At 33.3% G+C, this 24,364-nt stretch overlaps 1 protein-coding gene, 2 long non-coding RNA genes and 1 other non-coding gene across 12 annotated transcripts; 2 read left to right on the plus strand and 2 right to left on the minus strand.

The window, feature by feature from the left end:
* Positions 1-7,242: 7,242 nt before the first annotated feature.
* Positions 7,243-13,740, minus strand: LOC122518312. 5 transcript variants are annotated; one of them, XR_006304041.1, is made up of 10 exons: positions 13,405-13,740; positions 12,995-13,314; positions 12,668-12,845; positions 11,882-12,589; positions 11,457-11,684; positions 10,399-10,771; positions 9,586-9,862; positions 8,446-9,013; positions 8,130-8,358; positions 7,243-7,775 (listed from the first exon to the last, which is right to left on the minus strand). It is a non-coding gene; the product is annotated as an uncharacterized LOC122518312 (long non-coding RNA). The 5 variants fall into 5 exon arrangements; XR_006304042.1 differs by lacking the exon at positions 12,995-13,314; XR_006304040.1 differs by having other exon boundaries at positions 7,243-7,761; positions 12,668-13,314.
* Positions 13,741-14,176: 436 nt separating this feature from the next.
* LOC122518311 lies at positions 14,177-22,295 on the minus strand. 5 transcript variants are annotated; one of them, XR_006304035.1, is made up of 10 exons: positions 21,920-22,295; positions 21,662-21,839; positions 18,723-18,818; positions 18,468-18,592; positions 18,268-18,340; positions 17,684-17,864; positions 15,990-16,309; positions 15,115-15,169; positions 14,905-15,033; positions 14,179-14,806 (listed from the first exon to the last, which is right to left on the minus strand). It is a non-coding gene; the product is annotated as an uncharacterized LOC122518311 (long non-coding RNA). The 5 variants fall into 5 exon arrangements; XR_006304034.1 differs by having other exon boundaries at positions 14,177-14,806; positions 21,662-22,294; XR_006304038.1 differs by having other exon boundaries at positions 14,178-14,806; positions 16,196-16,309; positions 21,662-22,294.
* Positions 18,482-18,563, plus strand: Trnal-aag. Its single transcript has one exon. It is a non-coding gene; the product is annotated as a tRNA-Leu (tRNA).
* On the plus strand, positions 20,885-24,116 carry LOC122518291 (epoxide hydrolase 4-like). Its single transcript, XM_043637159.1, has 7 exons — positions 20,885-21,255; positions 21,713-21,931; positions 22,586-22,710; positions 22,994-23,269; positions 23,352-23,509; positions 23,590-23,844; positions 23,933-24,116. The coding sequence occupies exons 1-7, from the start codon at positions 21,223-21,225 to the stop codon at positions 24,109-24,111; spliced, it is 1,245 nt and encodes a 414-aa protein (XP_043493094.1). The 5' UTR covers positions 20,885-21,222; the 3' UTR covers positions 24,112-24,116.
* Positions 24,117-24,364: the final 248 nt, after the last annotated feature.

A 24,364-nucleotide genomic window follows, 5' to 3' on the forward strand; every position in this document is an offset into this window, starting at 1 on the left:
CCCCCATTTTCGCCCCAACCCCTCAACCCCCGAACCCCCGAAAGAGACGAGTGCTTTGTTTCGTCGATCGCCTTTCTACGAATACTTCTTCTTCCTCTTCTTCACCCTTGTTCTCAATAATTATACAGTGTTTAAATTCATCAGGACGATTCGTAAAGAAAAGAAAGGGAAGAAGACGAAAAGAAAAAAAAAAAAAAAAAAAAAAAAAAGAACTGGTAAAGAGAAGAGAAAAAATATATCGACTGACAAAGTTCTATCTTTATTCGCCTATTTTAAAATACGCGATAGGATGCATCATCGATATGATACGCATGCCGACGAAATTTATTTCCGATTGACCTCGATCTAAATACAAATATATATATATATATATATATATACATATATATCTTTCTCATTCTCTTCTAGAAACTATATTAGGATGCCAACGTAACGCGTAGACGGAATTCGACGAATCGAAATGGCCGAGGAATAAATGATTCATTCGCTCGTCAATTGTAACCCTCATTGATAAAAGTCACAGCACAATAAAACACTCTGCCGCGCTTGTATTATGTACATATATTTCAACGTTTCAACTTCTCTCTCTCTCTCTCTCTCTCTCTCTATTTAAAGTTATCCCATTTAAAACTAGAAATAGTTATAAAAAATACATCTCGAATCTCTGGCGTTATAATAAACGTAACACGTATTAAAACGTTAAAACACATTTATCGATGTTTACGTTTATGCAAGAAATGCAATGATTGCGACCACAAGTTAACGAATAGACCCCATCAATGTCGTAAATATTGTTCCGTTCGGTGTTAAAATGCGTTCTCATGTTCTTTTCGAAAATATCTCGCGTGTTAAAAACTTGCAAAAAAGATATACCGAGAGAGAGTGAGAGAGAGATAGAATATAAACGAAGAGAGAATCCTTAATTCCCAAGGCAACCATGCAGGCAGCCAGGCATGCAGGCAGGCAAGCAGGCAATGCTGATTTGCTTTGCGGTCGGCACTTGCAATTGCATCGGCCATGCAAGTGAGTCCCTGATGCGTCCTGCGGTCGAACGTCATCACCGTAGCTCACGCGTCCTGACGCAGCATGCATCTACCCTGCGGGACCTTCTAATATTCGAAATTGCTCGTCCTGGCATGTTTATTTGACGTCGGGGCTGCCGTAGTCTGCCCAACTACTTCCAATTTGCCGGCTGACATTTCTCACCTCTTTCTTATTCTTATTCTTATTCTTATTCTTATTCTTATTCTTACTTTTCTCCTTCTTTTTCTTCGCCTCCCGACATTCTGCTATGACGAGAAACGTTTGCTTCATTTCTTTTCTTTTTAGTTTAGTTGTTTTTTGCATCTTTTTTTTCTTTTTCTTTTTCTTTTTTTTTTTTTTTTTTTATTTTCATTTCTTTTTTCTAACACGATGACGGACAAAGCGTGACCCTAGAGATTCGTGATAACGTTCAAATATTAGCAAGATCACCGCATCCTATATATTTCCAACCTACTACTGCCGAGGATTAATTAAACTCATTATTGTGAACGCCGAACTAACGATAAAGAATAATTTCCCGACTATTTCTAATTCCCCGTGCTCGAGTTAAAAAATAACAAGTCTAATTTTAACGAAGAAAATAATTGTAAGGGAAAAATCGCGAGATAAGATTCGAAGATGGTAAAAAAACAAAAATATTAAGAATTAATTATTCGTCGTCGTTTATTCCGACGATTTTATTTTCATCAACTAAACGGAAATTAAATTTGTTAAATAATAACCAACGAAGAATATTAATAATTAATAACGAAAGATTTGTTTCTCGAATAAAGAATATTTTTCTTCCTTTCTCGGTGGATTGAAGAAAAAAAGAAAAAAAAAGAAAAAAAATCATCAAAAATCACCGCGCGATATAAAATTCGTTTATTATACTACTTACAATTATGTGCGAATAAAACTATCGCAAAAGGCATACATATTTACGCGAGAAATCGTAAACCTCCACCGCACATAGTGGTAAACATAATAATAGCAGGCGGTGCATTTTATGCGTTGACGCGTTGAACACTCGTGCGTTCATCTAAAAGTCCGTTGAAGAGATTAATCGGCTGATAAGTATGATGAAAGGGTTCACGTGATCGTTAATACGAGCTGTGATATTTGCGAAAGAATAACACGACGACGGGTTTTAATTATCCCCCGCCCCAACCTACCACCCCCCCCCCACGTTATTGCCGTACTTAATTTGGATTTTTTTGTTGTTTTCTTTTTGTTTTCCCGCGGTGGATGAAAATGTGATGAGAGGGACAGAAGGGAGGGAGGGGAGGGGGTGGAGGATGGGAGGACTCATTGTTGTCTTTGTTTTAAAATGTTTCCTTTTCTCTCTTTCTTATTTGACGCTCATCTTTGCGTTCGAACAATTTCTCTCTTTTTACAAAACAAATAAGCAAACCTTCCCGTCGAATTCGCGTCGTGGGTACGCTTTAAAAAATCCAGTTTTAAAATTGGCATCTCTCCAATGGCAACAACAGCACCGACGGCAGTAGAGACCTATCTAGCAAGCGAATGAACGAACCCGAGTGTATTCTCTCTCCCTCTCTCTCTCTCTCTTTCCCTCTTTAGTTGTGTATCCAACGCGAACATAAAAAAATAAAAAAAGGCCCTAGATCTCGCGTGGAGTGTGCGTGTGTGTGTGTGTGTGTGCGTGTGCGTGCAAGAGCCGCAGTCAACAAAAATTGCTCGCGACTCGAAGTTGCACCCACTCGAAATCGAGTGGATTACCCGTCGATGTCCCACCCTCCCTCCCCCGTTACCCCCTACCGCCCTTCTCCCTTCTCTTCCCTGACCCTCCTCTTCATCCCCCGTTCACCCCTCGTCGCCATAGACACCCGTCCATCCGTCGCGATGCACTGATTTTAACTGCCCAATTTTTTTGCCTCTTCCTTTCTTTTTTTTTTTTTTTATTTATTTATTTTTTCCACCCGTTACAAAATATTTTACCTCTCTCTCTCTCTCTGTCTCTCTCTCTTTGTATACCTCATCTATGAACAAACCCTCTACGAGATCGGGCAAACCCTCGGATCAGAGATTTACCAACAAAATTTCGAGGCTCTCGTTTTGGATGATTCAAAGAAATAAAACAAACAAGAAGATGAAGATGATGATGCTCCTGCTGCTGCTGCTGCTGCTGATGATGATGATGATGATGATGAAGAAGAAGAAGGTGAAAAAAATGTTATAAAAATAACAATAAAAAGAGAGGTGGGGGGCAAAGGGGGAAGGAATAGGAGGAGGAGGAGGAGGGAAAGAAAGGAAGGACACTTCTCGTAATACATTTTTAATTCCAGCAGGGCCGATCGTTGGTGCCAAGGCTCGATATCACTGACGGATCTGTGACGAGATATCGCATAGGCACATCTCGGTCGTTAAGCCTCGCGCTTTTTGCAAGATGACCAACGATCCCTATCAGTACAAATGAGCGCCATTTGCGCGTTCGCCCCTTGTGTGGATAGACGAACCATAGAGTTTACTACCAACCACCACCACCACCACCACCAACCACCACCACCACCGTTTGCTTGCTTGCCTGCTTGCTTGCTTGCTTGCTTGCTTGCTTGCTTGCTTGCCTACCTGCCTATACTTTTTTTTTCTTCTTTTTTCTTGTTTTTTCTTGTTTTTCCCCTTTCTCTCTTTCTCTTACTCTTTTCGTCCTATGAGAAAGCACCTAGCACGTTCGGCACTGACCGCATTAGCGCAACGAATCGCGCCCCGTTTTTACATGAAAATCCTTATCTTCTACGCGGGGAGAATTAATAATGCAAGCATAAGCGATACTATCGCAAGGATAAAGAGAGTATTTTTGCTTTCGCCGAATAAGTCGATTTTCGTTCATCTAGGATAAAACAACGCACACTTAGAAAGAAAAAGAAACAAGAATATTAAATGATATAGAAGTAGTTGAATAATTATATAGGAAATGAGTTGAAATAACGATTTGAAGAAACTTATATCTGACGATTTCTTTATCTTCTAGAATAAAACGACACGCGAGGAAGAAAAAGAAAGAAGAAAATAAAATGAAATAAAAGAAGTAGAATAATTACATACGAAAGGGTTGAAATAACGATTTGAAGTAACTTATATCTGAAGATTTCTTTATCTTCTAGAATAAAACGACACGAGGAAGAAAGAAGAAAATAAAATGAAATAAAAAGTAGTAGTATAATTATATACGAAAAGATTGAAATAACGATTTGAAGAAACTTATGTGCGACATAAGTTTCTGTATACAATTTTTAGTTAATTATACAACCGTTAAACGATATTTTTATACGGTTTCTTGTTGTTTCTTTTTCTTTTCTTTCTTTTTTTGTACACGTAACGGTAAAAGCTAAGATAAATGTCTCTAATTGTTTGTCATGGTGGATTAAAGCCTATGAGAAACTAAAGACCGGAATCGGCACGCGAATAAGAATACACGATATATATATTAACCGAGACCCCCCGACAATTTGCGCTTATTAATTCGAATTATCGCTGCCAAGTGGGTGTCCAACGGAGGATATTAAAACCTCTGACCTTTGCCAGGATGAGCTATACTAAAGTTAGTCGATTGCATTTATATATCCCCCATCTTTTGATCCTCTTCATATTCTTTTTATGTCATCTCAACTATTATATATTGTATATTTATATCATAAATATATGCATATTTTTTTTACATATATATATATAGATATTATATGCCCTGAAAAAGTAATTTATACAATTATTATATATATATATTTTTATAAATAATTTTATAATATAATCACATTTTAATCACTAAAATAAATCTTATATAAACTGTATTCGTTCAAACTTTTTAACTTAATCCACATTCATAATTACCAGTATATATTTTTATAAATATATATGTGTATACAAGGTGTCCCAAAAATCGTTCACCGTACTGAAAAAATTAGAAATATATTTTTTAGCAAGTATTTGAAATCGTCGACCCATACTTATTTAATAACATTGTAATTAAAGATTAATATGTTAGAAATACAAATAAAATGTAATATGGTTATTATATTAATAAATATTAATGTTTGACAAGAAAATCGTTTCGACAAATTTCCAAACTTATTGTTCTCGAAAACAATGCTTTGTGTATGATCAAATTTTATTCTACATCTTTGGCATAGTCTTTCACGTAAAATCACCCCTTATTCGCTTGGACACCCTGTACATTTACGTGTAAAAATTGGAATTACTTACTATATCTGCATACTGTGTATATGTACTCGTACTAACTGATGGCAGGTACAGCAAACTTTTCGAAAAGGGATTCCAACTCCTTCCCTTCATTTTAGAATCCGTTTCAACGTTGACACAGCACAAATTAACAAATTCCGTTCAAATGAGCACTAATAATGACAAAACGTATCAACAAATTACATATACGATATTACATAACCCAACTTTTTTCGCGACGTTCATTATTACGATTGAACATTATTGAAATATTAATAAACGACATAATATCGATTATAAAAAGTTCTAACACGCATTATTCCCACTCGTATTAATAAAATATATTATCACACGATAATTCACAAAGGTCAACAATAATTTCGCGAACACTCATTTGCAAAATTGTCTATCCGACGCGAACGAAATAAAGTGACTACCTCTGATGAATGTATCGATCGATAATCGAAATATGTATTAGATCTCGATTAAGATAAATTAGATCGAGCGTGTCTATTGAAGCGTCAGAAAAATCGATTAACTAGATGATAATAAAAATAAAGGTAGATAGACAAAATCATTGTAATATGATTACAAAGAAAATATATTAACACGACCGATCGTTAAAACGATAATTACCCGTACATAAATATATATACATGTATATAATATAGTATACATATATATATATATATATATCGGATGTTTATAATTAGTTACAAAAATCGTACCGTTAGCGCCATCTCTCGGAATAAGCTTGAAACCGTTGAGAAAAAGAAAATCCGCTTTTACCGACGGTGCGAGTGTTACATGGATATTCAGATATACATACCTCCTCGTTCTGCCGCCACCGCGAATACGATGATGATAATAATAATAATAGTAGTAATAATAATAATAATAATAATAATAACGACAACAGCAGCGCGACAGATGCAGGACGTATTTGAATCTCCGCCCAGGAACGCCCTCGAAGAGGCTATTGGCCCGATACCCCTAGCCCAGGAAAAGGCTGCCATGGCCGGCGGAACTTGACGAACGGTCCAATCAGAACTCGTGTCGGTCAAAACAAAAGACACGCACAGTTCTCGAGAGGGTTGCAAGGCTGAACAAATGAATACCGGTGAACCCTCTAGGGGGTGTTGGAACAGTCGGGAGGTACGACGGAGAGGGTGGCGACAGAATCCGGCGTTTTTGATGTATTAAACCGTGGGCTCTACGTGACACCGAATGCTAACTAGGCCTTTGAAATGCCACACGCCGGATTCAAATCGCTAGAAGCGTCCTCTCGCTCTTTCTCTCTTCTACTCTTCTTCTCTATTATTATTATTATTATTATTATTATTATTATTATCATTATCATTCTAACTGTTATTGTATTTTTATTATTTTATTTTTTCTTCTCATTAATATTTTATATCCTTGTTTAATCAATCTCTTATCGTTATTTTACTTTTATTATTATTTCCATATTTATTTTCATTATTTATTATCTATATTATGATTGTACTCTTTTATCATTTTATTTTTATCTTCTATTATTATCGTGTCTATATTTGATATTACGATTATTGTTTTTTAGTATATATATATTATTTTAAATGTTTTATCATATTATTATTGTCCAATCTTGACAGTAGCCTTCGCCATATCACCGTTTCGTTGCACTCAATAAATTAGACGGCACCACTCGAGCGTGACCTCATAGAACGTCTTTGATCGTTTCTTTTGATAAGATTCTTATCTACGCTTACATATGCTTTCCTATGCATTATTCATTTTCATCTACGTCATTTCGCTGTAAACGACCAAGACAGCACGTACAATAAAGCCGATGTCCTGGAATGTGTTCCGCGTTAAAAATCTTACTTTCTTGTATTTATACTAAGATTTTTAGTATATTATATATATATATATATGTATATATACTGCAACAGAATAAATGTATGTTACATTATAAAATCGTATAAATATGTTAATGCAAAAAGATATATATAGAAATATAAAATAAATCAAATATTATTATAAATATATACCTTTTTTTTAACTCTACATTTAACACGTTAATTGTAACACAAATTTTCCATACGGTTTGCTCACAATTCTAATTAACAATAAAATTATAGCAATGCCTGTCACACCAGATGGCCATCATGGTTTCATTGATAAAGAACATAATTTTCAATGAAACGCATGACAAGTTTAATCGACTATAAAAAAAAAGAAAAAGAACAAAATTGTTCTCAACTGCTTTTCTTTCCCGTCTCGATTAACGCCAAAGTCCCGGTCGTTAATATTTGTTTGTATTCTCTCTCTTTATTTGACTGATAATCGTCTCCTTTCCTCGAGACCTATAATTTCCAATCCTATAGGCTACTGACGTGGGTCAATTAGGGAGAACTCCAAAAGGCTTGGGCGACGGAACAGAATGACGGTTATGAGTTCATCAGTTTTCAGCTTCATTTTCAAATATTTCAAAAGTGTTAACTCACGTCCTGTCTGAATTTTCATCATCACCGTTTTCACCATTTCCCATCAGATCTAAATTTATATAGCTACATATATATTCAAAAACGTATCAATACGTGAATATAATTATTAATATACCTATATATACACTTTTAATGTATACAAATTGAATTCTTTATAAATTAAATATATATATAAGAAATAGAAAAAAAAATATTACATAGACACGCAAGAAGAATAAGAGTTGCCAGTTAAAAATAAAAATATAAAAATAAAGAAGAAGAAGAAGAAGAAAAAAGAAAATATTTTGTCAATCGTATTTCGCTATAAATGATGACACACAATCCATCGTTTCGTTGAACGTGACGAAATAAACGCCCTTGTAAGGACACTAGGTGTGAAAATCAATTTGATAGACGAGCGTACGCGTGCCGAATTACCTCTACGTGATGTCGACCCGTTTTGCCATTTTCGCCATTATATTAACGACGAGCTGCCGGCACGCTCTGGTCCAACCCCTCCCAGCAGCCTACACGATATATGCTAGACTATATGCGTATCGTAAACGTTATCGAAGCGAATAATAGTAACATCACAATCCCATGCACGTCTTCGCATTCCGGTTAAAGCAAATGGAGATATAGCAGCGTCTACCCAACGTTGATTAAACTGCAACAGAAAATAAATGTTCGTTTGTATAAAGTTCCATCTTCAATATAGTTATCACGATACATACATACATACATACATACATACCTATAAATAAATATATATTTATAATATTCGCACGATTGATCTAACGCATTATCATTGTTTTGAATTGCACCAAATGTTTGGGCCAAATTTGTAATATCTCACGAATAATATATTTTTTATAATATATTCAAGATGAATGGGAGAAAAAAGCAAGTAAGCAACTTCATTAAAAGTTTGACGATCTAATGTTCGAAAGGGACAAAAATGTCGATTAATTTTTGTCTTCCCTTTTTTATTTTTTGTCTTCACACTCGATATAATCCTCGATAAAGCAAGGCAATAATCCAAAAGCCTTCTGTCATTCGTCCATCCCGTAGGGTCCTGGAATTTCATCCGACGGATGAGACGGATTACAGCTCGTACCAAATTAACCTCTGTCTCGTCTGGGTTGCGTTACCCAAACCTTTTCGAGCGAATACGTCGAGTTTACACGAAAACTCACTCAACTGACCGCGATAACGCGAAACCGAAACTATCTTTCGTCGTCAGGTGACACAACAGGTGTCCCGAGGTTTTCGATAGGAATCAGCAAGGTCTACCATTGACATCAATATAAGTTTCGTCTTCCCTAAACAGAAAATATCAAGGACCATTTGAAATAATCGAATGAATGCTAAGAAACAAAAATAAGTTATTAAAATCGATCGATTCTTGTAAATCATTTCTACAAACGTATTCCACTACATACTAACAATAAATAATAATTAATTTAATATCATACGTATATATACCAATTAAAAACATAATAAACAAATTATTAATAAAATCATTTTTAAGTTAATAGTATAATAAAAAACGCTAATGCAAGAAAAAAATTATTATAAGAATATATAAAATACTACGAAAGAAATACTAACATTTTTCAACAAGAAAAAATGTCGGTCGAACGATTATGGCTCATAGACAAAATGGCGTTTCGGACCCCCTTAAGGGGTGTTACGCGTGTATATTCCAACCCTCGTACCAACCCCAACGTTCTAGGGGTGGAAAGCACGTAACGTTATGTAATCGTATACATGGCTAAGATTGTAGAGGGTTGTCGAAGCTTTGTCGCCTAGCCATGTGTCTCTAATACGACTCCCATGGGGGGTCATTTCTATTCTATTTCACTTTCATGGGGTGTGTCGAGCGAGCCCTTACCTCACACCTAACTCCGTACAGCCCTTATCGTTTATGGTAAACGCATCACGAAGAGCCCGCAAGGGTGCTCTTTGCAGATTGACGTAAAATCAATGAACGAAGTCAATGGGTCTCTCGCTTGGTTATCCGGAACGAGAGGAAGAGTATTATAGGGGTTCTAACGTCTCCTCCTACCGTGAATAATGCGAGTGTTAATTACTTCACGCCATATTTCAACGACTACTATCACTGAAATAATCAAGGACGTTCCTTGACTTTCTTACCAATTCTTGGTAACCTGCAAGCAGAAGAAATATTGAATATTATTATTAATGCAATACATGTAAAAACAATATTTTTTACTTAATTTTCTATAAATTAATTCTTTATCTATACAAAAAGTATAATTACTCAATAAATATTCAAAGAAAATAGTAATATTGTAAAAATTATAATATAATATAATATGTATATATATATAGTATATATAGATAAGAGTATAAGATAATATAGTATAATCATATTATACTAATATTATAAGGTATACTTTACTAATATTTTTTAATACAATAATATAGTAATATAATGTTCGGGTGTATATAATTTTATTAAGTATATATCTATACAATATATACTGTAATATAATTACATTATATAGAATGAAACGAATAAAATTTCCAATTAAAAAAAAAGAAAGGTATGAATATAATGAAAGAAATAAAATCTATTTTGCTTTGGTACCAAGTCGAATAATAAAAAGCCTATATATATATATACATATATAATATAGAAATAAAATCAAGGTATTTTAACGCTTAGGATATTTATAATCACCTTAGTTAAAAAAAACTAGCAATGACTGTCAATTTAGAAGGAAGCACATGGAATAAATTTCGTCTGACAGAAGAAATTGTAGCGTAGACGAGTTTCTATGCCTTCTTTATTTATATCCAGGGCATATGTAATCGACACTCAGCTACCGTGAGAGGGAAATATGTGGTTAAGCCTTGGCATCGGCTTTGAAAAGTGGAAGTCATCGTCGCTAACGAGTCGACGTACACACTCAACGTCTTTCTCTTGGCTGACGTCCTGTCCTTTTCTCGACAATATCTCGACCTTCGCGACAGATATAGTATCATTCTTGTTAAGAATCTTCAAGCGAATCACGATATAGGTATCTCGTTACTTTGCACGTGTGATTTAATACCTGGAATGTGTATTCAATCAGAAAGAAAGGAAAAAATAAACGAGAAAGAATGAAATATAAAATAGGAATGTAAAAATAACTGTATAATAGATACTCGGTGGTATACCGTAGCATACTATCTTATAACCAATGAAAAAAAAAAAATCAACCCCCTCCCCAAAAGAAAATTCTGTTGTTATTATTTACCCCATAAACAGTATAGCTTCCTAACTTTCGCAAATGCGATAGAGATTTGTAACATCGAAAAGAGAAGAGAGCTGGCGGGGGGGGAAAAAGGAAAAAAGATAAAAAAGAAAAAAAGAAAATAAATAGTTGAAATAAAAGAAGCGGTACGCCGAGTTTCGAAGCGTAATAGTAGTTGCTACTAGTCGTACAGCGATTTCCGTTGAACGTTGAGTTTTCAACGGGAAACGAAATAAAAATGACGGCGAAATGTTCTCTTCCGAACAGGTAATTCACGGCATTTCGCTTTTTCCATCCCCCCTCCCTTTACTCCGGACCCTTGTTCTATCCTCAGCAGACGAGTAACAACAACGGCATCCCCATCAACAGCTACCACCACCATCAACACCCCCAACCCCCGTTTGCTCGTTCGCCGCCACCACCGCCACCGCCGCCTCTGCTGCTGCTGCTGCTGCTGCTGCCGTCGTCGTCGTCGTCGAACGGATTGCTTTTTGTTTCGTACCTTCGTGCCTCTCGTCCTTTGTTTCCGCGAGTCGCCGCGAGGAAATGACAAACAAATGAGCGCCAGGGTGTAAAACGTCGACGTCCGTCGCCATGGCAATGTGATGTGACGATCGACGTTTTAAACTCCACCGTTCGTTTCCGAGAAATACGTTCTCCGCCTACGGTACGATAGACCGACCGATGAAAATCCAATGCCGATGATCGAATTTTCTTCCTACTGAATCCTCTGAAACACATATCTATACATATACATATACGTAAATGAAATATCGTTAGTCAACAATTTACAAAACATATTTCAGGAAAAAAAAATCTTTAAAATGTTATATTTCAAAAAAAAATGATAAGTAAATCAAATGGATCTTTTTTATTATCAAATAAGAAATATAAAAATATATCTATATATTTATTTATAATACTTACATAGTATATTTAAGGGTTGTTTCGTAGAAGAACATATAAAATGGCTTCCACCACCATATTATTCTCCACGTAAATATGTATATCTTAATGGCGTATAGAGGGGTGTAACTCCACAACCATCAGAACGATCGTGTATGTGTCATTCAAAAGGGACGCAAACGCATAGTAACATTTTTGCTCGATGGACTTGGTAACTATCGATTGTGTTTCAAAGTCGATTGTGTCTCCATTATGTGAACGAGAGGGCGAAATAAAGAAAAGAGGGTGGTCGAGAGAGAAGAAAGGGAGAGGGGGAGAAAACGACCAAGCGAATATGTTCGAAGAAGAGTGGAAAAAGAGAGAGAAGATGCCCCTAAAGTACGGGCGGTCCAATTGACTCCACCATATTGAGTTTGGTTCTATGGGCTCTCTGTACATGGGGCTCTTGGAATCGAGACACGTTATACGAAAGGTCCATCCCTGGAAGGAGCTTCCAGCTTAACTTCGTTACCAGGTTTCTACGTGACCAAAATCCTAGCAGCAACGATTCTCTCATCCAGATACCAGCTACGTTTTAGACGTAACGATAAATAAGATCACTTCTCGACAATAGTAAACTGCTGCTCGCCCGAATCCATCGAGTTTTCAAATCCTCATTGAAAATCAACTTGTTACTTCGTTTGAAAATATCCAACAATCTTTCAGGCTTCAATTTATTTTATCATCGTTCTGTAAAATAATAATTGTTATTATTTTGTTAATTTAAGATATGCGTCTATCGGTAAATTTCAAACATATAATACTTACATACATATATATGTATATATATATACAGGAACAATTTCACTCAGTGGATCACAGGGTCTCGACAAAACTTCTATAGGATTTTCGTTCACGATATGTATCAAATTATCCTTATAATAGAATATGGCGGCAACATTACACCTACCAGGTGTCGCATTAGGCACCTTTTGAATGATCCAAGCTACGAGAACAACACAATGAATTATAATGCGTCCTTGCCGCGGACAATAATGTTACCACAATGCTGTTCCATGCTACAAAAGGTGTTGCTTTAATGGGAATCTGGTTACAACGAGGCGTTCTAAAGCATCACCGACGATTTTCCCGTACCCGTAAACAGTTTCTTCGTCGAAACTTTCATCATCGAATGCCGGGTTTTTTCTCTCTAAGGTCAAAAAAACTTTTCCCCTGAATAGCTCGACAAAAACGAATATTATTTGTCAAAACGTTGGATCGTTTTAGATGATAATAGAATGAAAAATTGTATGAGCTAATTAAAATATATAAAGTAAAAGGCATCATATTTTTTAAACAACGATTCATGCAAAAATAAGTTCAATTTCTAATCCTGATCGTATGTTATCTATTCAGCTCAAAGATATACGCGTTCCGTCGGATCTAAACCAATCATAGAAGAGTATATGTCATACCTAAAATATAAATAAAAATATGTATAATGTACATTATAGATAAACGAATGATCGTAATTAGATACAATTTTAAACACAAGTTAAACTTACCATTAACGTAACAGTTAAAAGTATAACAAATTCACAAGAATAAAAGAGCAAAGACCGTTAAAGTTATGCCCATCTCTCCCATTGGTTTGCAATAAAGCGAAGTTGCACTTTAAGGCGGTACGTTGGGGCGCAAATCAAAATGCAGTCGCTACCGGAAGAGTACTTGAACATTTGAAGAGCCCTTCGCTATTACTGTGAAGGACTTCCCAGTGCTTGGCGAATCAGTCACTAATTGCATTCGTGACATGGCCCAGAACTAACAAACGTTCCCTTCCTTCCTTCCTTCCTGAACGATCAAAATGATTTTTTTTCCTTCCTTCCTTTTCATTTTCATTTTCTTTCTCTTTTACAAGTTCATTCGTCTGAGATAAAGAAAATTGAATAATTCTCAATGACATTTTCATAAATGATATTAAAACACTGCGAATATATTATATCAACGTATACAAAAAATATAAAATCAATATAAATTATATTTGCAGCGAATATTTGAAAAATAATAAAGGAAGATAAAGAAGTATGTTTTCTTCAATGAAACATTGAATAGATACAGTCGAGCTAGAGCTTTACCCTATTATCCTAATGGGTGATAATCATAAGATTCTCCTTGAGAGTCTCATTACGAATCAAGGACCCCTTTCTTAATGGCTCCTATGAAACTCATTGGCCATTTAACGCCGAGGACACGCCGTTAAGCGTTGAAAGGTTGACGGGCCCGAGAGCAAATTTTCTCATCAATCATCCGGCTGTCAATTGCGAATAAGATACAGTAGGATCAAATTAGTTAGCTCATAGTGTGAAATATTTCACCGTTATTCTCTATCGCTCATAGCAATTTATATTTTGTCTATTTGACAAATAAATACGCGCGAATGTGCGAATTTTTCGACAAAATATTTTTTCTTCTTATATAATTTTTTATTTTCCTTTTTTCTTTTTTGTTTTTTGTTTTTTTTTTGTTGAAACATTATCAAATGATACCATTAAACGATCGCAATTTCATCGTACTTTCATTCAATATCGTATTTTCATTATCGATATTGGACACGCAATACACGAACGAATTTTAACAATGGCAGACACACCATACTTGCCTACGTACGCTCGACACCCCTTATACGTTCCCCTTGCGGAAACGCGACGTCTCCATGGTTACAACATTGAAACTCCACTAGGGGATGACAAAATGGAGAGGCGCAATACTCGGTCCGACAAAAGCGAAGTAGATCCAAAGAACGTCGGCGTACTTGTGTTTGAAAAGTCGATCTATACCTATATATATATCGACTCGCATAATCCAGCTTTACGATGAACTATTATACTCTGATTAAAACTGTTCTGGGCGAATACTGGAAAAGTAATCTCTTAAGTCTGGATAGAAACTTAACAAAGAAACACCCTCCTAAAAAAGAAACAAAAGAAAGAAATTATTTTAAAAAAAAACTAACAAGTTTGGAAGAAGAAGAAGAAAAAAAAAAGAAATAAAATTATATAACATACAAAAATAGCAGCTGATGATCGTAATACTCAAAATGATTTATCTCGTTGGTAAACTTCAACGGTACCCGCATTGACGTTATCTGTCATCGAAATTTCTTCCTAAGTATTGTCGGATGCAATCTTTCGGATCTAGAAAAGGTTTTCAAGTGTGGGAGAAAAATTCCAACGATGGTATCTTCGAACTTGACAAATTTGTATCTATGTAACTACCATACGTAATAACGAAGTCTTCTTTATAATGGACACAATAAAATATTCATCTCACCTGAAATGAAATATAAATTATAATTTAATGTACCGTACCATTCAAAGATAGCTACATAATAGATATTCCATTTGGTTTTTAAATGAATACAGGCACTAAAAGTATATAATGTAAATCCGATACACGTGATTGGAATAAGAACTGATAAAAGAGAGGAAAAGAAATTTGTAAGTCACGTAAAAATGTAAAGAATCTAAAATATAGATATATATGTATGTAGATGGAAGTAATGAAAAAATAAGAAAGCATAGAAATGAGCAAGAAATAGGATGATCAATCGTAGATAATAAATATGAAGAAGGAAATAAATATAAAACTAATACGTGATCAAAATATATAAACTGATAGAAAAATATTTAGAAAAATACAAATGAAAAGAATTCAATGAAACGATATAAATATATAAATATCATTACTATTATTTTAACATATAAATATATATTGTTATATAATAAATATATATGACGTATACTTTAATAAAAAGAAAAAAAAAAGACTAACATGCGAATGCAACTTTACAACAGTGAGTTAGTTTTATGAATTCTTTCATGAAATACATAAAATTATAAAGAAACGAAAATCAATTTTTGTTCGCACTTAAAACTATTTCTTTTCTATTATTTTTTACTTTAAGATGACGTCATAAATATTCATATAATTTCTCTCTTTAAACTTTTCTTTTCTTGCTAATTTGATTTGAAATTAAATATAAGATAAAATTAATGAAAAGAAAGAAAGAAATAAATAGAGAAAAAGGTAGATTGATCGTAAACAATAAACAAAGAAGAGGATCGGCAGGCAAAATGGCGACCTAATATACCGGAGACTAATCCCAGATGAGACGAGGGATGCGATGGCAGAAAACGGAAGAGGATGACGGCGTCGTGGTGGGGTGAGGTGGGGTGAGGGTACAAGGTGGAAGCGGGAGACGCATCTCTCGGATTACGTCTTAACAAGCTCCACGACGTTCATTTGTCTTATCCGCTGTCGCTAATGCGACAGCAGCTGTTGAAATGATTAATTCACCGCGGGGATGCATCCTCGCTTCGTGCTTTCCTGCGACTTGCAGCATCCACTAACATCACTAACCATCTCGCTTGACGACTCTGTGTTTTGATTTGAATACGATTAATTGACACCCTGCAACATATTAATACATAATTATTTTTAATACTCATATATACATGTATTTTATATATTATATATGTCAATATATTTGCCGGGAAGTTTTACTTTAACCCAAAATTTGTGATATTATTTATTATCTATAATGTAAAATAATATATTATTATTATATATTTAAATATAAAATACTAGAAATAATAACGTTATAAATTGATCTACTGACTAAATACCATTCCGTTCATTTAAAATATTACAAATTCCAATATTACTTATTGATCAAAGCAAATAATTTTAATTAAAAAAAAAAAACGTACCTATACATATATATTAAGTATACTATAAATACTTTCTAAGCCTTTAATGTGTGAGGCATAAAAATGAAAAGCATGATAAAGAAGTTTCGAACGACTTCAAGTTTAAAGTTATTGGCCTTTATCGGATACATGTCACAACTTCTAACATAATAACCAACCAAGTCTATTTGCTATGAAGTCTATGGAAACTTCTATGTCAAGTTTATCGTCAGTACAGAAGCCCTCTACCATTTATCCCCATACATATACACAATGCATTGTCTAAACAGTATATAACTATATACATTCAAAGCGGACTTTTCGATTGGATTAACTTTCAATTTTCAAAGACCACCTGTCATTGATGGAAAACGGTAATGGGGTAACAGATCGATGACTAATCCGACTGAAAAATTGTCCAACAACAGAGAGTTGTCTTACCAAACGACGATATAATTGGACTCGATTAGCAGCGGTGTAGTTAGATTCTCTCTTATGAAACAGAGAAAGAGAGAGAAAAGAGAGGGCGGAGGGAAACAAAGAACCTCTAGCAGTGCGACAATTGAGCTTCATCGTGCGAATATAGAGTTACAAGAGCTGCCCGTGGGACGGGATGGAAAATGAGCGGCGAATATTAAGTTGACGAACAAAATGGCCGTCGTAACGCGGAAAAAAAGAAATGCAGGAATGCTTTCTGTCCCTCTCACTCTCTCTCCTTCTCATCTCTCTATCTTTCTCTCTCTCTCTCTCTCTCTCTCTCTCTATCTCATTCTCTTTCTATCTATCTCTCTTTCTTTATCTCTTTCTCTATCTATCCTTCGCATTTCACTCGTCGCTTTTATTCTATACATCCCACAGCCGGTTCTACTCACTACGACGACGTGACGCGGGTCGAAAACTCTTTGCTTTGCACATGCGCAATATTCCTGGATCGAAAAGCTCCGCCCGGGACTGCCTTTGTTTAAACCACGATATCTACGCCCACGACATGTGGCCGACAAACTGCAGATATGTCTGTCTCTATCTCTATCTCTATCTCTGTCTCTTCTTCTATCTCATCTCTAATCTTCGTATATATGTAGTTCTATATACATACATATCTCTACACGTGCGTTATCGATGAAAGCAGGAATAAATCTATGCAGATGTCAACGTTAGAAACTCTCCTATCATTTTCAGCATGATTTATGTCTAATAATTGTTTTCTCTCCTTAGAATGAATGAATAGAAACTGTTTGATAATTGCACCTATCGATTGCAAACGTTGTCACGTTTATCTGAAAATATAAATAAAGAGATGTAAATATTTGTTCAACTGTTGAAAGTTTTATTATTCGTATTTCCTCTCAAATATTTTAACACGTAATCATAGAAGTATATATATTATAAAGATAATTGTTGGAGATAGCAGTGTGAAGTCGCAGTATTTAAAAAACAGTTAAACAGTTGAACAGTCATCGTTGACTGACATTTAACTGTTTTTTCAATAGTAAGTAACGCGCATAACCTGACTGGAATTTTTTTAAGAATTTGCATGGCGCTCTCTCAACGTGTTAAAATACTTTATTTAAACAATACACAATAATTCACAGAGCGCTGAGACAGAAACTAGTGGTACTTTGGATAGTAAGACTTTGATGCTATTTTTATACTATTAATTGAAAGAACAAAAAGTAATACCTTATGCTGAATTATGTGAAGGCCCGCTTGATCTGCTAATCACTTGTGCGTGTGTCTGTGTGTGCGCATATTGCTGACAAAGAAAATATATTTCTCTCAACAATAATGAATATATAATTATTAATATTTTGTTTCTATTTTAGTATTAGATGATTAAAACAAAAGAAATCGAAGCTAGTGACAATATTAATACTACTCACTAGAATTCAAACAAGGTAGCGTGGCCGAGCGGTCTAAGGCGCTGGTTTAAGGCACCAGTCTCTTCGGAGGCGTGGGTTCGAATCCCACCGCTGCCAAATTTTTGGTATTATTTTCCATAATTTACCTGTAAACAATATTAATTTTCAAAACGTTATATTTATTTTTATCCTCGTTGATTAAAAAATAAACTCTGATAACAATCATATGCAGCTTTAAAAAAATTCCAACATTGGCGCTCTCATACTTTTACCTACATAAGATCATAGTAGTTATTGATGAGACAACGTCGGTAATGTAGAATATTTCCGGTCATCGCATCGAATATGATCCATTTGAAAATCCAACTTTTACTAAAATAAATATTTATATATTATTTGTAAATGGTAATCATTATGAGACAATGAAATATTAACGAACAATTTCGATGAAAATTTCCCTATTATTATTATTTATGGGATTTATGGAATTTATGGGATCCCCCTGTTTGAAGAAACATAATAATAAATATGAAATGATTGCGTTTGCTTCGTTAATTCATTCCCTTGTAATCGTTTTAACTGATCGTTAAACTGCTCGTTGATACGGATCGGGAATGAATACGAGTATGAAATGAAAAAGAAAATCTGACTAAGAAAATGTAATAATAGTAGCATAGAGAGAGAGAGAGAAAGAGAGAAAAAGAGAGAAAGTTGATATAGCCTGAAGCATCGGATGCGGCAAACAAGCGAGCCGAGAAAATAAACGAAGATCCTTCCGAATGAAACCAACAAAATGAGATTTTAATCGAATCGTTTGATGTATAAAACTTGCTTGTGCTCGCATATTCTACCCTTGCTTTTCTCTCTAAAGCCCCAGGGTTTGTTTTAACTTTTTTTTTCTTTTTTCAAACAAATAGATGTAACGTTGATACATGAAATAGGTGATGCTTAAAGCCACGGGAAGATTGTCTCTTTTGAGCTATAAATATAGCACAAAAAAGTTGGCATAGAACCGCAACAGCAGAAAAAAATGAATAAGTGCTCCTAATTGCTCACTAATTCCTCAATCAAAATCCATATAATTGCTATTAAACAGTTACTGTATATAAAAGCAGTACTTTCCTATTTAAATGTTTTAAAATTATTAGCCATATATAAAAAATTTTGTTTGTTCTACGTAAAGATTCCTTAATGATTAAATTATAATTTTTCTTAAAAATATATTCTACATATAAATATATATATATACTTAATCTATAACAGATCACTTAAATATGAATGACTATGTAGACGATTCTTTAATTCAAACAATGAATAAGTAAGCTACTCGAGTGAGCCACTATAGTGGCCCATCGACCTGGAAAAAATAATCGCAAAAGCCACTTTAGTGGCAGGCCGGCTAAGGCCTATATCGGTAATTGTAGTGCTCTACCTTTATCATTTCGGCCGTCGGTAACTGCCATCGTCGGTAACTGCCACTGTCGGTAAATGCCACTGTCGGTAACTGCCACCGTCGGTAATAGTAGACTTGAAATTTTTTTACTCTACGTCAGTAATATTTTGTATTTAAATTCCTGACGGTCAATATTATTAAAGTACAAACTCTCATTAAAAACGGTCGATGTTTTAAAAGTAGGAATCAGTTACCGACAGTGGCAGTTACCGACAGTGGCAGTTATCGACAGTGGCAGTTACCGACAGTGGCAGTTATCGACAGTGGCAGTTACCGACGGTCGAAATGATAAAGGTAGAGCACTACAATTACCGATATAGGCCTTAGCCGGCCTGCCACTAAAGTGGCTTTTGCGATTATTTTTTCCAAGTCGATGGGCCACTATAGTGGCTCACTCGAGTAGCTTACTTATTCATTGTTTGAATTAAAGAATCGTCTACATAGTCATTCATATTTAAGTGATCTGTTATAGTTGAAGTATGTAGAATATATTTTTAAGAAAAATGATATAGTCCTTAGCAATGTTACTTGAATTTCAATAAATCTACAAGGAATTCCTAAAAAAAACAAACAAAAAAATGAAATATAAAGTAATATTAAAACAAATAAAAATTATATTTTATAAAAGATTAAGTGAATATTAGAAGATAATATATATAGAGAAAGAGAGAGAAAAAATAATTGATTACGAATATTGACAAAAATAAAATTACTCTAATAATAAATCATAGGTTTCTACAAAAAAATATTAATCATTTAATACTAAGTAAAAAAAAGATAAATACTACCCGATAATATATGATTCAAAAAAAGATATTTAACTAACAATCAGATATCTATGTGAAGATAAAAATCATGATAAAGGTATACTGAATGAAATTGTAATTTTAAGAAAAAATAGTGATTCATGCACGCAGAACATAAAATCACACTATCTTACGTCAGAAATTTATAAAGATAAAAAGAAAGAGAGAGAGGGAGAGAGGGAAAAACATGCTTGCCATAGTCCATCGAAGGTCGAAACAGTAAATCGTTGAAGATCGTTGAAAGATGATACTTTTGAACTAATCTTCGATATTTAAAATCATCCTGTGTCCATTTCGCGCGAATTAAATTTGGTTTACAAATTCTACGTTTCTAAAAAAGAAAACAAAAAGAAGAAAAAGAAGAAACAAGTTTGGATTCATTTCTTTTCTTCAAAAAGAAGATAAAAAGAAATTACAAAACGAACGAAACGCTTTCTGTCATTTGATAAATTAGCATTGACGTTACTAACGGTTCGAATTATTATTGATAAGAAAATAATGTACCTAAGTGTTAAAGATGGCCTTCGTGCTCTTCCACAATCGTAAACCGGTCAGTGATATTCACTCGACTTTATTCGAAGTATTATAACGTCAAAAAAAAAATATGTCGTTAACCTCTTGGTTTATTTAAATAATATAATTTATCTTATTTTTTTTTATCTTAAATTTACAACGATTTTAATTATTCATATTGGGAGTTTAAATCGTTATCAGTTTCTAGTGAAAAGTGCAAAACACCTTGAAAAAAATCTATAAATATATATATATATTTTTTTAAAACACATATAGATATAAAAAAATAATATTATATATGTATATATATATATATATATAAATTTATATATGACAAATATATTGCAATAACAGTTTAATTGTAAAATAATAAACATATAATATTCTAAAAATATATTATAAAAAAATATATATATATAAGTGTAAAATAATAAAATAATAACCTCAAAAGGAAGGAAGTTGAAGTAGGATTCTTCTTAATTATTTTTGCTTAGACTGCTATAATGATCGCAGACAGGATCGTACACATATCAACATGGGAAATCATCAAATTACATTTCTTATCCTTCGTCTATGGTCTCTATCTGATAGTAAAAAGATTGTTGAAATGGGCTTGGGATCCTAAAAAGTTTTTCATATTAGAACAGAGAGATAAACCACCGCCATGTCTTGTCAACAACAATCTTGGAACTCATTCCTACGTGAAGATCAAAGTAAGAGAATCCAATAATTATTATTATTATTATTAATTGAGATTAATCCAAAAAATTTGAACGCGACAAAAAATCGATAAATATAACGCAAATAGTGAAGACAAACGAAGAAAAATATCAACTCGCTGTTATACTTTATTTGCCTTATTTGACCTTCAAGATAAGAAACTTAGAACGAGTTATTTTTTTAACTTCTTCAAAAATATATATTCATATTCTTTTTCTGGAGAAATCTTGTGTGATCAATTCGATAATCGAAAGTATGTGAAATTATTTGTCATCTAAAGACATGTGCAACTAACTTCGTCTTGAACTTTGATTCGATAATATTTGAATCGATTTATAAAGTCAAGAGAAACTTAATAATAATGTATTTTCATTATATCTTATCTCATTAATAAATGACAAAAATTGCGTAGTTGTTTATAATATTACTAAAAGAAGAAAATGATGACCTATCTCTTGGGATTTTTCTTTTTTCTTTTTTCTTTTTAAGGTTATATCGATCGAGAAAATCGATCGTACGACTCTATCGATATCTATTAAAAACGCGCGTAATTTGAAAAGATTATTTTAACGCTAACATATTTATCAAAATATTATAAGAGCAAACTTAAAGTAATCAAGACTACAATTGTGTTTTCTCTTACTCAGGGTGTAAAATTCCACTATGTAGAAGCAGGAGACGTAGAGAAACCACTTCTCTTATTATTACATGGCTTTCCTGATTGCTGGTTATCTTGGAGAGAACAAATACCAGCTTTAGCAGAATATTATAGGTATATGATGATAATTGAACCGTTCATAGGCCATAGCGATTAACTGAACTTTTAAAATCTTTTTATATTTAAAATAAATTTCCTTCACTTAATTAGTCTCAACAACATTAAATGAAAACACTTTGTATAGCTATTTAAGTATAAACTAATGTTTAATTAAATATTACTATATCGATTTTTTCTTTATTTTTTAGTCAATCAATATAGCAAATGAATGGCTCAATTAATACAATTATCAATTATCTTGTTATAAGGCCATTAATATTATTTTTATAATTTCTAGGGTAGTGGCTATTGATCTAAAAGGGTTTGGTGATAGTGACAAACCATCTAACAAGCGTTGCTATAAGATTGAAATTATAATAGACGAATTGAAACAATTTATTTCAACTTTTGATGTTAAAACGTGTAGTATAATTGGTCATGATTTGGGCGGTCTTCTGGGATGGTATATGATTGCTTTACATGGAGATATGATAAATAAATTTATAGCTATTTCCAGTCCACATCCTAATTTGTATTGGGAAAAAATATCGAAAAATACCGTATTTGATAAAAAGTAAGTATATGTTCGTTAAGTTATCCATTCTCGATTTTAATCTTTAAACCGTCATAATATATTTGAGTTTGCACATTCACAGATGGGTGCATTTTAGTAGATTACCAATTTTACCAGAAATAGACGCATTGAAAGAAGATTTATCGATTATTAATGATACATTCAAACATCTCAAAGTAAAAAATACGAGCCCCCAAAATAACTATGTAGAAGCATATAAATATAGCTTTAGCAGAAAAGGTTTATTGATTTCTAATATTTACTGTAAATGTATCTATTTAATAATTTAAAAAAAACAATCAATATATTTTTTTTTACAGAAGATTGGACTGGAGCAATAAATTATTATCGCAATCTTCCTTTTACAAGATTAAATATGGATGCAAGCGAACAACTTTTTACTCATACATTATTGATAGTTGGTAATGAAGACCCATCTGTAATGATTGAAAGTATAGTTCAGAGTTCAGAATATGTGGAGAAGTTTAGCGTAAAAGTAATTACTGAAGCACATCATTTCCCGCATCAAGAAAAACCAGATGATGTAAATAAGGCAATTATTAAATTTTTGATAGGTACGATTTACTTATTGATATTTTACTTTAATATTTATGAATTACTAAATTATTAAATTACAACTTATGAATTATTAAATACTTATAGGTACTTCAAATAATTTAGAAAAAATTCCTGCCAAAAGTATGATGTTGTCTTGGCTAGGTTCATTAAGTAGTACTGTTAAATATGGAAATCAAATGTTTGATGCTGTACACAAAAAAACAAACGGAGTAATAAACGTTTTACCTAACAAAATACTTTACTTAGGTAACACTACACATTAAATAAATAATATTTTACCTATATTAGATACGAATTATATTAACGATGTTACATGTTTCAATATTCATGTATCATAGTTAAAAAAAAAGGCTGACTTAATCATATTTATTATTTTTGTATATGGAATGCGTATATTCAATTTCATAAATTGAGTCTTATAAATATGACTATTAAAAAATCTTGTAAAAATATTATTAATTCTTTTATACTTTTGATTTGTATATACAATTATGTAAAGATCTGCTTTAGCTAACT

Source organism: Polistes fuscatus, unplaced genomic scaffold (assembly GCF_010416935.1).
Source record: "Polistes fuscatus isolate 324 unplaced genomic scaffold, CU_Pfus_HIC Scaffold24, whole genome shotgun sequence".
NCBI lineage: Eukaryota > Metazoa > Arthropoda > Insecta > Hymenoptera > Vespidae > Polistes > Polistes fuscatus.

Coding starts and splice junctions, on each gene's coding strand:
- LOC122518291 (XM_043637159.1), top strand. CDS start 21,223: ATGGCCTTCGTGCTCTTCCACAATCGTAAACCG. Junction 21,256..21,712: donor TCTTCCACAATCGTAAACCG/GTCAGTGATATT, acceptor ATTTTTGCTTAG/ACTGCTATAATGATCGCAGA. Junction 23,270..23,351: donor AATACCGTATTTGATAAAAA/GTAAGTATATGT, acceptor GCACATTCACAG/ATGGGTGCATTTTAGTAGAT.